At 43.5% G+C, this 16,869-nt stretch overlaps 1 protein-coding gene across 1 annotated transcript in view; it reads right to left on the bottom strand.

Moving 5' to 3' along the window:
- The window catches only part of LOC146072475 (TRPM8 channel-associated factor homolog), a 34,504-nt gene extending 17,960 nt beyond the window's left edge, over nucleotides 1-16,544 (bottom strand). Inside the window, exons 1-3 of the mRNA XM_083179702.1 lie at nucleotides 15,907-16,544; nucleotides 9,925-10,880; nucleotides 1,945-2,039 (exon numbers count right to left, since the gene is read on the bottom strand). Of these exons, the coding sequence (XP_083035828.1) occupies nucleotides 1,945-2,039; nucleotides 9,925-10,880; nucleotides 15,907-16,523 (1,668 nt within the window). The 5' untranslated portion in view covers nucleotides 16,524-16,544. The remainder of the gene's footprint in view (nucleotides 1-1,944; nucleotides 2,040-9,924; nucleotides 10,881-15,906) is intronic.
- Between the last annotated feature and the right edge of the window lie 325 nt (nucleotides 16,545-16,869).

Here is a 16,869-nt window from a genome sequence, read left to right on the forward strand (position 1 = left end):
GGGGCGTCCCCATAAAAATGCTGGTCATTCCCCTGCGAATGCAGGCTTGGCGATGTATGTTTAGGGCGTACTTGAGGACCAGGGCTGGGAATGCCTGCTCTAGAGACTTGATGGTCATTCGCACAAGGCAGCCACACAGCTTGAATGATGCGACTATTTCCAGAGCAGTCTGGCTCCACCATTGTTCACTCAAAGGTGATGCCCAAACTATGTTTTTATCCTGTTTATTTTCTCAAAGATTGCACCATAATCTGTGTGTATCTTTTAAAGTATTCCTATTAAAATTTTTGTAACTGTTTTTGAAAATGAAGACTTAGGGCCCGACTCAGGTTGGCTTGGTAAACTGCAAAAATCACAAATTACCAAGCGCTTGAGATGCCATCTCTCCGGATGCCGCGCCCCCCCTTTCCCCCGCCACCAATGTGTAAAGAAAACACATTCCCTCGCATGTCTCCTCTGCAGGAGAAATCAATTGAATGATCTCTCCTGCCTTCACAAAAATAAGTGAGTGAAAACTAACTTATTTGCGTGTGCCTGGATGCTGTCCTGTGAAGTTAGCCACCCGCCCCTGGCAGGCATTGGCCTGCTTGCGTACCCATGAAACTGCTCATAAAACGGTGGGGGCGTTCCCATGGGCATACCCCATTCTTGCCTCCGTCTGCCCCAGCCCTCTCTCCCTACAATGAACGGCCTGGCGAGTTCATGCGCAAACCCCTAAACATTGGAATAGGGCCTAATTCACCTTGTTTTGAATGAATCAGAATTAGGCCCCTAATGTCTTGTTGTTCTTACTGTGTTCTTAGACCCAAGACCTGTGTGGCCCATGTTATATACTTTTGTGAAATATTAATAATTGTGTGCAGGTAGACGCTAAGGCTACATAATATTTAGTCTGGATTCCTGTTGCTGGTGGCAGTGACCATGTCATGCATAACCCAGTAGTAACAGATGTAGATTTTCAGATTGACAAATCTGTAGAATTAGCCATCCAATTGTGACACTATGGATGAAATTTACTAAAATGGGAGTTCTGTTTCCGATGGGATGTTGCCATTGGCAACCATTAAGATACTATTATCTTCATGAAAGTGCTAAATAAATAAGTTGATTATCATTAGTTGCCCATAGCAACAGCTGATGTGAAATAAAACTCCCATCTTAGTAAACTTCCCCTTATGTCTTGTTATTTTATGTCTGCCTTTATCCTATGGGGTTTATTCTGGTTCACTTGCAAAGGCACAATCACTCTCTAATGGACAAAACCATGTGCACTGCAGGTGGGGCTGATGTAACATGTGCAGAGAGAGTTACATTTGGGTGTTTTATTGTTTCTGTGCAGGGCAAATACTGGCTGCTTTATTTTTACACTGCAATATAGATATCAGTTTGAAGTACAAAGTCCACCCAAATGTAACTCTCTCTGCACATGTTACATTAGCCCCACCTGCAGTACACATGGTTTTGTCCATTAGAGAGTGATTGTGCATTTACAAGTGAACCAGAATAACCCCCTATATTCCATCAGGTAAACATTTAATTTAATGGACTGTCATGTAAATGATATTTCCCAGATGAGCAGAAGTAGTTTATTTGGACTAAATTATGACACAATGTGAAACTATCAAATGGAACCACATCATCACCATCATCTTACATTCTGCTAGCTTACACTACCATATTTCCCAATACTGAAACATACACAATCTGGTAAAAATAAATCCCACCCCTGATCCAGCCTAATACTGTCTCTAAATATGACAAACACAATCACTAAGGCCCGTGATTCAGAGCTGTCCCACTAAAGGGACATTCAGTGGGTACCCAATATAACTAACAGCAAAACACAGTCCATGGTCTAAATCTTAAATGAAAAAAATGAATAATACTGTAAAACAAATTATCTTAATCAATATGAAGTAAAAATTGGGCAATTCCCAGGATTACCTGGAGACCTTTCCCCAAGACTGAGTCTGGAAACAAAAGTGCTGCTGCTTTTTTGGGAGGGAGGTAGAGTCCAGTGCTTCTCCACGCATCACCACCTGGGGCACAGTATCAGTGTCACTACACATGTATCTCAGTAATCGTTGTCACACATAATGGCAATGATTCAGAATTTACCTTGAGGAAATCTTGCGTGTTGCTTCATTACCTATTTTCTGTAACTGATGCACGGACATGTGCACTTTTACCTTCATCGAAGATTGCAGCTAAGTAGGTGGAAATGGGCTGTAACAGGAAGTGCTCATGTAGGCACAGTTCAATGAGGCCGCGTTGACGCAATTACGTGTTACTCAGAGTTGGACGTATGCATAGATTAAGCATTTTAAATATAAACAATGAGAGTGATAAAGCCCCCATTACCCGCAACGAGGACCCAGCACTGCCTTTTCTGGCTTCAGCAATGCCTTACAGGCATCGCTGAGTCCCTGCTCAATGAAGCAGTCATGCAAATGCACAGACTGTATATTGACCATGCACATGACTCAACAACCGGTCACTGGCAGAGTTAAGGTGCACACACACAGTGTGATTTTGGCTATTGCTCATTTTGACTATGCGATTTCCCTTGAACTCCCCAAAGCTTTGACTATATTTCTGTGCGAATTTGACAATGGACAATTTTGACTATACCAGAACACTGGATTGTATACAATATAATCAAATTTGACCTATCTGCAAAGTCTATTTTTACTTGCAATACTGACCACGCGGGGACAGGTATAGCCATCTCAAACTGTTTAGACACTGTGTGATATGTACTAAATTTTCTTCTGATGTGGACTATATAGTCAAACTCAGAAATACATATTAATGGAACGCATGTAGCCTTGATAACTTGCCTTCCAGGTCACATGTCCCGGTTAACCAACCAGGCGCTATGAGCGCATGCACTACTGAGGTCTGTTTCCGGAAACGCGATTGCAGACTTCCGGTGCTGTGTTCCAACAGGGTGGAACACACGCTGATGTGAACTGACTTTGTTATACCAGCGGAGTAGTGATGGTGCTAAAAATGTGGGTATGCTTCAAATGCCATCCTTACCAACTGGGGTGATATGTAATGTATAAAATTATTTGATAGAAAACATGTTTTATGTACATTTCCAGTATTAACTGGTTATTTGGAGGCACTTCCTGGCACCATGGTATTTAAGGTATACAGCTGATTACTGTGATAGATCATCTGATGGTGTGAATCCTCTATATTTTGGTCTTGACAAAGGGCCCGGCATGGCTCGAAACGTCGACTCTGTACTATAAACAAGTGGTGAAGTATTAAACTTTTTACTGCATAAACTTTTGGAAATCTGGTGAGTGCTCTTGCTTGGACAGTTGCTATTTTTGGCTGTACCCCTGGGACTATAGCTTAAGAAATGCACCCCAGTGGATGGATTTGAGGATTGCGTGTGCCATATATTTGGGGTTGTGCGGGTGGCACTCTCGGACTTAATGCGGCATAGGCTTTGATAAACTGAGCCAACTGCCAGATGGTGATACAACGTTTCGATTTTAATATCGTCTTCAGGTAAATTCAAAACGTTGTATCACCATCTGGCAGTTGGCTCAGTTTATCAAAGCCTACGCCGCATTAAGTCCAAGAGTGTCACCCGCACAACCCCAAATATCCTTACCAAACCAGGAGAAGGCACCCGGCTATATACTAGAATTACACCTCAGTACTTGGAGTGCAGAGTTCCCGCAAAATATATATATATATATATATATATATATATATATATATATATATATATATATAAATTGACAGAGTCCGCACTCAATTGTTCATGCTTTCAAAGCGGGGTGCTCCAACAGATGAATGAACATCAAAGGGTACAATTGTAGATGAAATGGGCACTCACCAAGGTCTTATTCAACAGCAAAATTTATTGTCGATACAAGGGTACATCCGATGTGACATAACGTTTCGATCTAGATCGAAACGTTACGTCACGTCGGCTGTACCCTTGTATCGACAATAAATTTTTTCTGTTGAATAATACCTTGGTTAGTGCCTATTTCGTCTACAGTTATATATATATATATATATATAGTGTCCAGGGGGATGGCGGCACTCGCATATAAATAAGACTCCACACTCGAGCAGGTAGTCACCAACGTTTCTGGGCAGTTATGCCCCTTTATCAAGGTGCAGGAAGAACATTAGAACAATACAAACAACAAGCATAAATACCTTTACCAGTCGTTCACGCCGCCCGCCGTCTCCCGCTCCGGCGTCTGAAGAGATGACGTCACCACGCTGGTCGACGCTACGGAGAGCGTGAAGGACACACCAGTGCACAGAGATTGCTAAGCAACCAACATCAACAATATGGCCGCCGGATCCCCGGAGACCAAACGCTGTGAAAAAAGATAAACTCCATTAAGAAACAACATTAAAAATGTGAAAAGAATAGCGTTTAAAAAGACATTGAAAAAACGTCTAATATATAGCAAATATTATGCAAATATCACATCCCATGTAAGGGCTCAGAACAATCGTGATGTCGACATGCATGTCTTCCCAATAATGTCGACTATTGTGTATCTGCTATTAAAACAAGGCACCTTATTATTAGAATATAATAGTAAACTGACTAAGGTAGAAAAGGCTGAAAAACACAGCCAAAATCACCTATGGTAAATATATTACAAGAAACAGGATAATCCTAAATGTTCGTTGAGCCCCTTAGGACTCAACGTATCTAGGGTAAAGATCCACCGGCTCTCCAATTGGAGAAGCCGGAGAGATCTGTCCCCTCCTCTTTTAAGAGGGGGAACATGATCAATGATCCTATACCGGAGCGTCGTGATGTTATGTCTAGCCTCTGCAAAGTGACGGGCCACAGGCTGTTCACTGTGGCCCGAAGCAATGGCTGCTTTAATTGCGGAACGGTGGGCAGCCGCTCTTTCTTTAAATGACCTTTCGGTCTTGCCCACATAATGACGTCCACATGGACAACTAATCATGTATACCACGAATTTTGTATTGCAGCTGACTCTATGATGGATTTTAAACTTTTTACCGGAGAAGGGGTGGAAGAAATTTTCTCCTGGAATCATATAAGAACACGTAATGCACCCACAGCATCGGAAACAGCCAGTTTTGGCCTTACCCCAAAATGGTGTACTAGATTTGGGGGGAGGAAAAGAAACTTCACTCTTGACTACAAAGTCTCTGATGCTTTTACCTTTTTTATATGAGTGCATAAGCGTCTTATTTTTCAGGGAATGCAGCGTCGGGTCTGATGTGAGCAAGGGCCAATGTTTTTTGGCTATCTTGCTTAGTGCAGGGCTGGCAGGATGGTAAGTATTAACCCAAATGAGTTTATCTGCTGCTGACTTGGATGCTGACTTTGATTTTAGAGCTTCCTCTCTGGGAAGTCTAGACACCCTTTCTCTGGTATCTGTGAGGAGTTCTTGATCGTAACCCCTGTCACTAAACTTGGTTGCCATGGATGTTAGACTGTTTTCCAGTTCTGCAGGTTGACTAATTATTCTCCGTGCCCGGAGCATTTGGGAAAAGGGGAGCCCCTTCTTGAGGGGAACTGGATGGAAGCTGGAACTTAACAATATATTGTTCCTATCCGTGGGCTTACTGTATAGAGCTGTTTCAATCTGCCCCTCCACAATTTTGATGTTCACATCCAAATAATGAACAGAATATGTATCCATGACGTAAGTGAACTTGACAGGGGAACAGGTGGAATTGTGCTCATCAATCAAGCGTTTCAGGCGATTGTTGTCGCCCACCCAGATCACCAGGAGATCGTCTATGTACCGTGTGTACAATAGCAACGACCCCCTGGTGACCGGGTTGTTGGTAAACAAAGCCCGTTCAACAATAATCATGTAAGAATTCGCAAACGACGGGGCCACTGAGGACCCCATCGCACATCCTCTTAGCTGGAGAAAAAACATGTTGTTAAACATAAAATAATTACGCTTGAGCGTCAATTCCAACAGTTGTAAGAATAACCCCACATCTGGACCCGTGTACAAGGGATTTCCCATAATCAGAGATCTTACTGCTTCCAAGCCTGCACCGTGAGGAATACACGTGTACAGGCTTGTTACATCTACTGTACACAAAGTACAGTCGGGGGGAACAGTACTAATGGCTTTTAATTTTGACAGTAGACTTGTAGTGTCCTGCAAATAACTTATATCTCCTTGTACACAGGGTTGAAGGAAAAAATCCAAATAAACAGAAACGGTCTGATAAAGTGAACCCCGGGCAGATATAATTGGTCTACCCGGGGGTTTCACTGGATTTTTGTGGATCTTTGGTATTGAATAGAGAACTGGAATGATTGGATAATCCACAGATAATACAACTCTAGTGTCCACATCAATCTGTCCATTACTGACTGCCAATTTTAATAAATTGTCCAATTCGGACTTATAGCCCCATGTTGGGTCACGTGGTAAAGCACAATAGGTGTCAGTGTCCGACAATTGCTGATTAATTTCAGCCACGTAATCGGCAGTGTCAAGGACAACGATCCCGCCGCCCTTGTCCGCTGCCCGTATCACGATTGAAGGATCATCACCAAGGCTTTTAAGAGCTGTCCATTCTTGCTTTGAAAAGTTATTCATAACAGGACTAGGATGTTTTAACTTACGTGCTGTTTCTTGTTCCAAAAGTCGAGTGTAAGTCTTAATCGACGGATTGAAAGATTGGGGGTCAAACTTGGAGGATTTCTTTAATTTTCTCGGGAACTTAGGTGTAATCATAATAGATGGTGTTGTCGCATCTTTATCCTGGAAAAACTCCTGGAGTTTCAGTTGACGATGTAACTTGAACTGCTCCACTTTGATGTTAAAGGGGTCAGTCTTTGTTGTTGGTACAAAATTCAACCCTTTTGCCAACACTTGAGACTCAACTTCCGAGAGTGTCCTGGACGACAAATTAAAGATTATTTCTTTAGGATCCGTGGAGGTTGGGTGCGGGTTTTTACGCCTCTCTCTCTTATTCTGCCCCCCCCGGCGCGTGAACCTCCTGCGCCGTGTTGAGCTGGACCCTTTGGGTGTAACCCCAAAAGGTCATTTAAAGAAAGAGCGGCTGCCCACCGTTCCGCAATTAAAGCAGCCATTGCTTCGGGCCACAGTGAACAGCCTCCAAGTTTGACCCCCAATCTTTCAATCCGTCGATTAAGACTTACACTCGACTTTTGGAACAAGAAACAGCACGTAAGTTAAAACATCCTAGTCCTGTTATGAATAACTTTTCAAAGCAAGAATGGACAGCTCTTAAAAGCCTTGGTGATGATCCTTCAATCGTGATACGGGCAGCGGACAAGGGCGGCGGGATCGTTGTCCTTGACACTGCCGATTACGTGGCTGAAATTAATCAGCAATTGTCGGACACTGACACCTATTGTGCTTTACCACGTGACCCAACATGGGGCTATAAGTCCGAATTGGACAATTTATTAAAATTGGCAGTCAGTAATGGACAGATTGATGTGGACACTAGAGTTGTATTATCTGTGGATTATCCAATCATTCCAGTTCTCTATTCAATACCAAAGATCCACAAAAATCCAGTGAAACCCCCGGGTAGACCAATTATATCTGCCCGGGGTTCACTTTATCAGACCGTTTCTGTTTATTTGGATTTTTTCCTTCAACCCTGTGTACAAGGAGATATAAGTTATTTGCAGGACACTACAAGTCTACTGTCAAAATTAAAAGCCATTAGTACTGTTCCCCCCGACTGTACTTTGTGTACAGTAGATGTAACAAGCCTGTACACGTGTATTCCTCACGGTGCAGGCTTGGAAGCAGTAAGATCTCTGATTATGGGAAATCCCTTGTACACGGGTCCAGATGTGGGGTTATTCTTACAACTGTTGGAATTGACGCTCAAGCGTAATTATTTTATGTTTAACAACATGTTTTTTCTCCAGCTAAGAGGATGTGCGATGGGGTCCTCAGTGGCCCCGTCGTTTGCGAATTCTTACATGATTATTGTTGAACGGGCTTTGTTTACCAACAACCCGGTCACCAGGGGGTCGTTGCTATTGTACACACGGTACATAGACGATCTCCTGGTGATCTGGGTGGGCGACAACAATCGCCTGAAACGCTTGATTGATGAGCACAATTCCACCTGTTCCCCTGTCAAGTTCACTTACGTCATGGATACATATTCTGTTCATTATTTGGATGTGAACATCAAAATTGTGGAGGGGCAGATTGAAACAGCTCTATACAGTAAGCCCACGGATAGGAACAATATATTGTTAAGTTCCAGCTTCCATCCAGTTCCCCTCAAGAAGGGGCTCCCCTTTTCCCAAATGCTCCGGGCACGGAGAATAATTAGTCAACCTGCAGAACTGGAAAACAGTCTAACATCCATGGCAACCAAGTTTAGTGACAGGGGTTACGATCAAGAACTCCTCACAGATACCAGAGAAAGGGTGTCTAGACTTCCCAGAGAGGAAGCTCTAAAATCAAAGTCAGCATCCAAGTCAGCAGCAGATAAACTCATTTGGGTTAATACTTACCATCCTGCCAGCCCTGCACTAAGCAAGATAGCCAAAAAACATTGGCCCTTGCTCACATCAGACCCGACGCTGCATTCCCTGAAAAATAAGACGCTTATGCACTCATATAAAAAAGGTAAAAGCATCAGAGACTTTGTAGTCAAGAGTGAAGTTTCTTTTCCTCCCCCCAAATCTAGTACACCATTTTGGGGTAAGGCCAAAACTGGCTGTTTCCGATGCTGTGGGTGCATTACGTGTTCTTATATGATTCCAGGAGAAAATTTCTTCCACCCCTTCTCCGGTAAAAAGTTTAAAATCCATCATAGAGTCAGCTGCAATACAAAATTCGTGGTATACATGATTAGTTGTCCATGTGGACGTCATTATGTGGGCAAGACCGAAAGGTAATTTAAAGAAAGAGCGGCTGCCCACCGTTCCGCAATTAAAGCAGCCATTGCTTCGGGCCACAGTGAACAGCCTGTGGCCCGTCACTTTGCAGAGGCTAGACATAACATCACGACGCTCCGGTATAGGATCATTGATCATGTTCCCCCTCTTAAAAGAGGAGGGGACAGATCTCTCCGGCTTCTCCAATTGGAGAGCCGGTGGATCTTTACCCTAGATACGTTGAGTCCTAAGGGGCTCAACGAACATTTAGGATTATCCTGTTTCTTGTAATATATTTACCATAGGTGATTTTGGCTGTGTTTTTCAGCCTTTTCTACCTTAGTCAGTTTACTATTATATTCTAATAATAAGGTGCCTTGTTTTAATAGCAGATACACAATAGTCGACATTATTGGGAAGACATGCATGTCGACATCACGATTGTTCTGAGCCCTTACATGGGATGTGATATTTGCATAATATTTGCTATATATTAGACGTTTTTTCAATGTCTTTTTAAACGCTATTCTTTTCACATTTTTAATGTTGTTTCTTAATGGAGTTTATCTTTTTTCACAGCGTTTGGTCTCCGGGGATCCGGCGGCCATATTGTTGATGTTGGTTGCTTAGCAATCTCTGTGCACTGGTGTGTCCTTCACGCTCTCCGTAGCGTCGACCAGCGTGGTGACGTCATCTCTTCAGACGCCGGAGCGGGAGACGGCGGGCGGCGTGAACGACTGGTAAAGGTATTTATGCTTGTTGTTTGTATTGTTCTAATGTTCTTCCTGCACCTTGATAAAGGGGCATAACTGCCCAGAAACGTTGGTGACTACCTGCTCGAGTGTGGAGTCTTATTTATATGCGAGTGCCGCCATCCCCCTGGACACTATATCTAGCAGTCTCAGTACTGCATACTGGCGGGCACCGTTATTAACCAGCTATTTACCCTGTACATCGGAGGTCATTTGGAGTGCCCGCATCTACTACATATATATATATATATATATATATATTTATTTTTTTCTTTCTTTAAGACCATGATACTTTACCCGTGTTTGTAGCATCAATCTGCACAGTGATGGGAGGTGTGTCCAGCAAATTTTTCAATTCTTGGTCATCTAGTTTAATAAAGCAGCTGAGATCTTGGGCCAGAGACAGCATGAAAGCCTTCGTGGAGCCATTTTTCACTTTAAAACCTATGCTAACATCAGGTAGTTTTTTGCCAAGCACTAGGCGGACCAGCTCATGCTGCAGCAACGAGATTAGAGGGCTTTCTGGAAGCTTCGTAAAACTTAAGGTATCCCGTGTGAGCTGCAACATCCAACAATCCAGAGGAGGCTTCTGCTCTGCTCCACACTGCAGGTCACACAAAAACTGGCTGATTGCTCTGGGGAAGTGATACGTGGTAGCAGTTTGCTGAGGATCCAAAGGAGGATATACTGCAGATCTAACTGTCTTCTCTAGAATGGTAAATCCAAACTTGTTAAGGATTTTGTTTCCTGGGTAGTCCGAGCACACATTTGGATTAGAAATGGACCAGTACCAGGATTGGCCAGCAATGAACAGGCCTCCTCCTTCTGCCACAAACTGATGGATTTGGCTTGCATCTTTATCACTGTAAGAAGTACAGCAGTATACACTGTGCATTTCAGGAATCAGTTTTGATAGTTCACAAGTAAAGCCACCATTCTGTAATATAGGAAGAAGACCTCTATAACTTGCGCTAACACCAACTCTTCCCTTTCCTCCCTTTAACAGCCATTTCATGGAGTTTAAAACGATGGTCCTGAGCTGTGGACTTAGAATATTACCTTCATGTGTTCCCACAAAAATTCGGCCTTTGCCATAGTATCCAGCACCAAAAATACATTGATTATCTTTGGTCAGACCTACTGGGAATGTTAGAGGTCCATGAAGCAGAAGTTCAGAGGAAAGACTACTCCCACTGATATCCACATTATTAACACCTTCCATAAGTTGCTTTAAATCTGCTGAAAAGTTCAACCTGTGTAAAACACAATGAAATACACATGCAGCCATCAGCAGTGTAACATACAGTATGTCAGATACAGAAATAGTGACCTTTCAATCCGGACAGGAGCATTACATCATAACATGAAGCAACATTAAAAGAGGACAGATATGCCAAATAAACCTGAGTAGTCATTTCCTTAAATTGGATCAATGCTCATTCTCAAGCAAAAACCAACATAACAAGCACGAGTTAAAAATATAATAAGATGGCATGATAATTAATGAAGTATGTTGTATTTTATCTTAATGATATTCTTTTCATGTACTAATAGAAAACATCAAATATGTTTAAAATCGACTCATTCTCGCTTACACAGCTCTGGAACGGCAGTGAGGCTCCCAAAAATCATGTTCGACTCTGGGCCTTATTCTGGTTAATTCGATGTCCCACGCGTTCGCACAGGGGACCAATGTTTTACTACAGCACATGCACATTTATGGTGCGAGTGGGCACAATAAACTGCTAGTTCGCTGCCCTGTTCACACCTTCCAGTCCAGGTGGTGGTCGGGGGGGGGGGTTGTGACAGGCTGCGCCCGTGGGAACTCCCAGCGTTCCATGGGTGTTCACATAGAAGCTCTGGGCGTCCCCAGAAATTCGGCTGTCAGTTGCCTGCCCTTTTCCTGTACTGGGAGCGCGCTCCTTCCAAATCATTCGATGGTCGGTGACCAACGAATGATTTGTGCCCGCACCCAAGGCTGCAAATTATGCAAAACATCCATTCTAGTGGGGAGGGGGAGCAGCTGTGCGAGCGGCGGGCGGCATTAAATCTACATGCAACGCTGCAAAATTCGCAGCACTGCGCGTGGACTAGAATAAGTTTTGCACTTTATCATCTAAGCCATGCCCCTGTTTCATAATGACATTACTCTGAGCATAATATAGCGGGGGATATGACCATGATGACACAATATCATTCACCAATTTATTGGGCAAAAGATGAGAAAAGATTGTAAAACGTTCAAAGGAAAGTTTACTTGTTTAGTTATTGCAGTGTATTGTATTTTAACCTATTTAATCTTATGCTTGTACAGTAGTATTTCTATGATGGTCAGTATATGCATATAATTATATAACTGTGTATGAGTATGAGGGGACTAATAAGATAAAATTACGGCTCCCTGAATATGATGTATGATGAGCTAGATATGACGTATGACATGCTGGATATGATGTATAAAGAGCTAGATATGAGGTTTGGTGAGCTGGATATGACGTCTGGAAAGACAGATATAACATATGACGAGCTGGATATAATGTACGAGTTTGACATGACGTATGATGAGCTGGATATGATGTATTGTATGATGAGCTGGATATGACGTATGAAGAGCTGGTTATGAATATCTTAGATTTTTATGACTATAACATATACTGGAAAGCACATGACTATATTATCCAATCACAGCTCTCCTATTTATCTGTGCTCCTGAGAAGGAGGAGGAGTTTATCATAAGTCATATTCAGCTCATCGTAAGTCATATCCATCTTGTCATACATCATATCCAGCTCGTCATACATCGTATTCAGGGAGCCATAATTTTGACTTGAACGTCCCCTCATATATAAGAATATATTGTGGCATAGGAACAGAATGCCAGGAGTGGAATGTAGGTCTTATACAAAATCTCTCCTAGAAATGGAATTTCACATCCATGGGGCTTAGGAAAAATATAATTCTATCTTTGGATAATATTGGTGATTTTCAAAGGGGGTGCAGGTTTACGGTAAAAAGTAAAGGAAAATATGGGATGCAGTTACAATCCCGGCGGTCGGGATCCCGGCGTTCAGAATCCCGACGCCGGAATCCCGACCGCCGAAATGCCGACACATTCTCCCTCCGTGGGTGTCCACGACACCCCTGGAGGGAGAATAAATTAGTGTGCCGAGTGTAGCGAGGCACCAGGCCCGCTGCGTGGCGAGCGCAGCGAGCCCGCAAGGGGGGGCGATCCACTTCCCCCCCTTGTCGGCATTTCGGCTGTCGGGATTCCGGCGTCGGGATTCTGAACGCCGGGATCCCGACCGCCGGGATTCAATACTGAATCCGAAAATATTAGTTGTTCTGCAGCCAAACTAGAGCAATATGCTGAATCCTCTATATAGTCAGCACTAAACCCAAAGGACATCGGCGCAAAACATACTGGTTCATGTTTTGTTCAGCACCCCTTCTCTTATTACCATTTTAGTATGAGTTTGAGAGAAATCTATAAAAGAACTTTGTACTATTACAACATTCATGGGGAGATGTAATAAGAGAGACAAAATACCAGCCAATCAGCATCTAGCTGCCATTTTACAGGCTGTGTTTGAAAAATAGAAGAACCGGATTGATTGGTGCTTTATGTCATTCCACATTATCTCTCTCCAAGCTTTTATAAATCTCCCTCATAGAGTCTAGATCAACGGTTCTCAAACTGTGGGTCCTGACTCCAAAGTGGGTCCCGACCTTCTCAGTATAGGGTCGCAACTCCATGTTGCTGACCATCAGGCTGATGACTTTTCTAATCTCAGTCAGTGATTCAAGGAGTCTGAAAAATCTGTTGAAGTGTCTGTTACTTCAGACTCCTCCCATCATATTGTGCCTCCACAATGCTGCCATGTATGTGCTGTCTGCTGTCTACACATGTGATGTGATGACCTTCTGCAGTAATGCCCGGTACATACCAGGACGGTGGTGCTCTTGAGTGGGTCATCACAGGAACGTACGACCTGCTCACGAGCTGGCGGCGCTGCTAATCCGCCACGAAAATGCCCCTAATGTGATCACGATCCGATCGTGACCCCCACCCACTACAATGGGCATTTCTGAGATCCTACCTGCAGCAGGTAGGATCTCAGAAAAGACCGACCTGCGGGGCAGCGCATCGGATCGGGATTGCATCAAAAGGGCAGCGAAATGGCTCAAAACACTGCCGATTTACATACAATCGGTTGAGATTGTATCTAAATTGGCTCGTTTTGGGCCATATAGTCCTCGTGTGTACCCCACATAACTTGCTGGGGTCCCTTAATTATTTTAATTGTCTGATGGGGTCCCAGAGCAAAATAGTTGGTACTTGTGTATTATCTGGATGCTCGATATTTTCATTGTAGGGCATTGTACAACCAAAAATCGGTTGCATCGCATGCGATGGGATGCAACGCGATTGGGCCCGATTTTTAATTGTACAGGCACCCAGATGCCTGATTCCTATGTTAAATGCCCCCCCCCCCCCGACCATATTTTTTATTGTACACCCACCCTGATGGGTAATTACTAGAGACAGGATTATATGCATTTGCATATTTGCATATGCATTTGCATTTTTTGCCCAATCTCACTGGTTGTTGCATATGTTACCTAAAATCTAGTGATGGAGCATATTTTAGTCCCTGCCCTCCTCCCACCCACGAGTTACAGCACTGCTTTGCCCTGCTGCTGCTGGCCAGGTAGTGGTAGACCGACCTTTTCATACCCGCACTATCCACGTTGACGTGGAGTTGATTTTAGATAGTGTGGCGAGCGCAGCAAGCCACCGAGCCCGAAGCGTGGCGAGGGGACGCGGATTACTTCACATTTATTCCGCGTCCCCTCGCTCGGCTCGCTGCGCTCGCCACGCTTTAGGATCGGTGGCTTGCTGTGTTCGCCACACTAACTAAGATCAACTTCACGCCGACGTGGATAGTGGGTGTATGAAAAGGTCGGAGGACGCGTACGGCGTTAAAAATGGGGGGGGCATTTCACATAGTAATCACCGATCAGGGTGCGTGTACAATTAAAAATGGGGTCTGGGGGGGCATTTAACATAGGAATCAGGCATCAGGGTGCCTGTACAATGTGAAATCGCGTTGCATCGCATGCCATTATAATGGCATGCGATGCGACGCAATATTAAAATTGCATACTCTGCTCGGGAAAGGCTGAAATCAGGTCAGTAGCGCACGCAGGGGGGGTTTCTGAGTACCCAGAAACCCCCCCCAGGAATCTGGGGAACCGGAGATATCTGACTTCAAAACAGTGGTCCCCATCCAAGCCTGTTAATTGCTCTCCCCAGTCAGATATTTCAGTTTTTGTCTGACTTAGAGTTTTTCTGAGGGTATATTCCAAAAGCTGGGACTCTCCCCCCCTTGAAGGACACTAGTAGCTTGTCTCTACTCCTCCCAGAACTAGAGATATCAGCCTTCCAGCAGCTGGTTACTGCTCCAGATCCACACACCTGGTATGTAGTTTTATATACTCGTTGACGGATTGCTCTGCCTCCTGATATCTAGTCCCCAATTCCATTAAAAGCTAAGAAATCTAGTTCCTGGAACTGGAGATATCTGCAGTCAAGCAAGCTGTCTTCCCACCAGAAAATTATGAATAATAAGCCCACTCCACTATACACCCCTCCTCTGCGTATAAAACATCCTCTACAACCCTGGAAGTTATGTATTGGGACCCCTTCATTCAGACCAATGCCCCCTTCTCCCACCTCATCTCCCACCATCTGTGCAGTAAAGGGGTAATTAGTGGAAATTACTGAGCCCTACATGCTGATCGGTTGATATAATACGCCTACCACCCGCGGGACATCAAAGCTTCCGCTCATAGCACCCCTACCGCTGGGGGATAGGTAGGGGCCCCAATACATTGCTATGCCCAGGGGTCTACTCTGCTGTTATGTATATATATTTATATATATATATATATATATATAATTATTTATATACACTTGGTCTATCTATAATACTTTAACTGACCCGGCATATACTGGGTCACCTAAGTGTCCATCTCTGTGCTTTGCTCCGCCCCTCTGGAAACCCCCTTCTGAAAATCCTGCGTTTGCCCCTGCAGGTCCCATCGCATGCCATCGCATACCTTAATTAGTGGTATGCGATGCGATGCATCGGGCGCCCAGATAATACACAAGTACCAAATAGTTTGAGGACCCCTGATCTAGCTGATAGGCAGTAATGCCTATATATTATTATGATAACGGAATAATGCAGCCATAAGTATCTATATCAGCTTACTTACTCTTTGTAAAATGGGCACCATTGCATCTTTTGGCTCACACTGACATTTCCTTTCTCTCCACACATGTCTGTGAAATAGATCCCAGCTACAGATGTAATTTTGTTTCCAGGAAAATTGCACCAAATGTTGTCTTCTTTGTGGTCAACAGCCCAATGGTAAGCTTGTGCTCCAATAAGCAACCCCCCACCACTTTTCACAAATGAAACAATCTTTCTTGCTTCACTGTCATCATATCCTGATGTACAGAACACTGCCAGATCTTCTTTAGGGCCAGCATCCTTCTGAACCTGGTATCCAAAGGAAGAGATAGTCTCTTCCAGGGAACTGACACTGCTATTGACACCAATGACAGTTCTTGAGGATGGTTTTAGCCAGGATATTGCATTTTTCAGGAAATCCTTGAATTGTGGGTTTTTGAAATATGAATCATGGCCCAGCGCAACAATCCTTCCCGTGCCATAGTAACCAGCACCAATAAGGACCTCTTTTGACGAACCCACAAGCACTGGGAATGCAGTGTCACCGCACAGGAGAAGTTTGCAGGGTGCATCATCCCCAGAGAAATCCAGGCTAGAGAGACCCTGGACCAGGGAGTTGAAGTCATCACTTGTTGTCATACTTTTTTTGAACTGTAAAACAAAATAAAATGGGCGGTGAACAGAAGAAATACAGGTTGAGTATCCCGTATCCGAGTATCCGTTATCCGAATTATTCCGAAAACCATACATTCCAGAAAGTGAAAAAAAAATATTTTTTTTTGCTAAAAACTCACTGGGGACATTTGTAACAGCACTACTGAGGACATGATATGTAACTGGCAATATATATGTACAAGAAAATGATTGCTTGGCATTCAAATTCAATATCTGAGATAGTACACAAATTTTGTTTCATGTTTTGAAACCTTGTTTTTTGAACAAATAAAATATATTTGTGTATTTTATGTGGTAATAAAATATATTT

Source organism: Crinia signifera, chromosome 4, assembly GCF_055691185.1.
Source record: "Crinia signifera chromosome 4, ASM5569118v1, whole genome shotgun sequence".
NCBI lineage: Eukaryota > Metazoa > Chordata > Amphibia > Anura > Myobatrachidae > Crinia > Crinia signifera.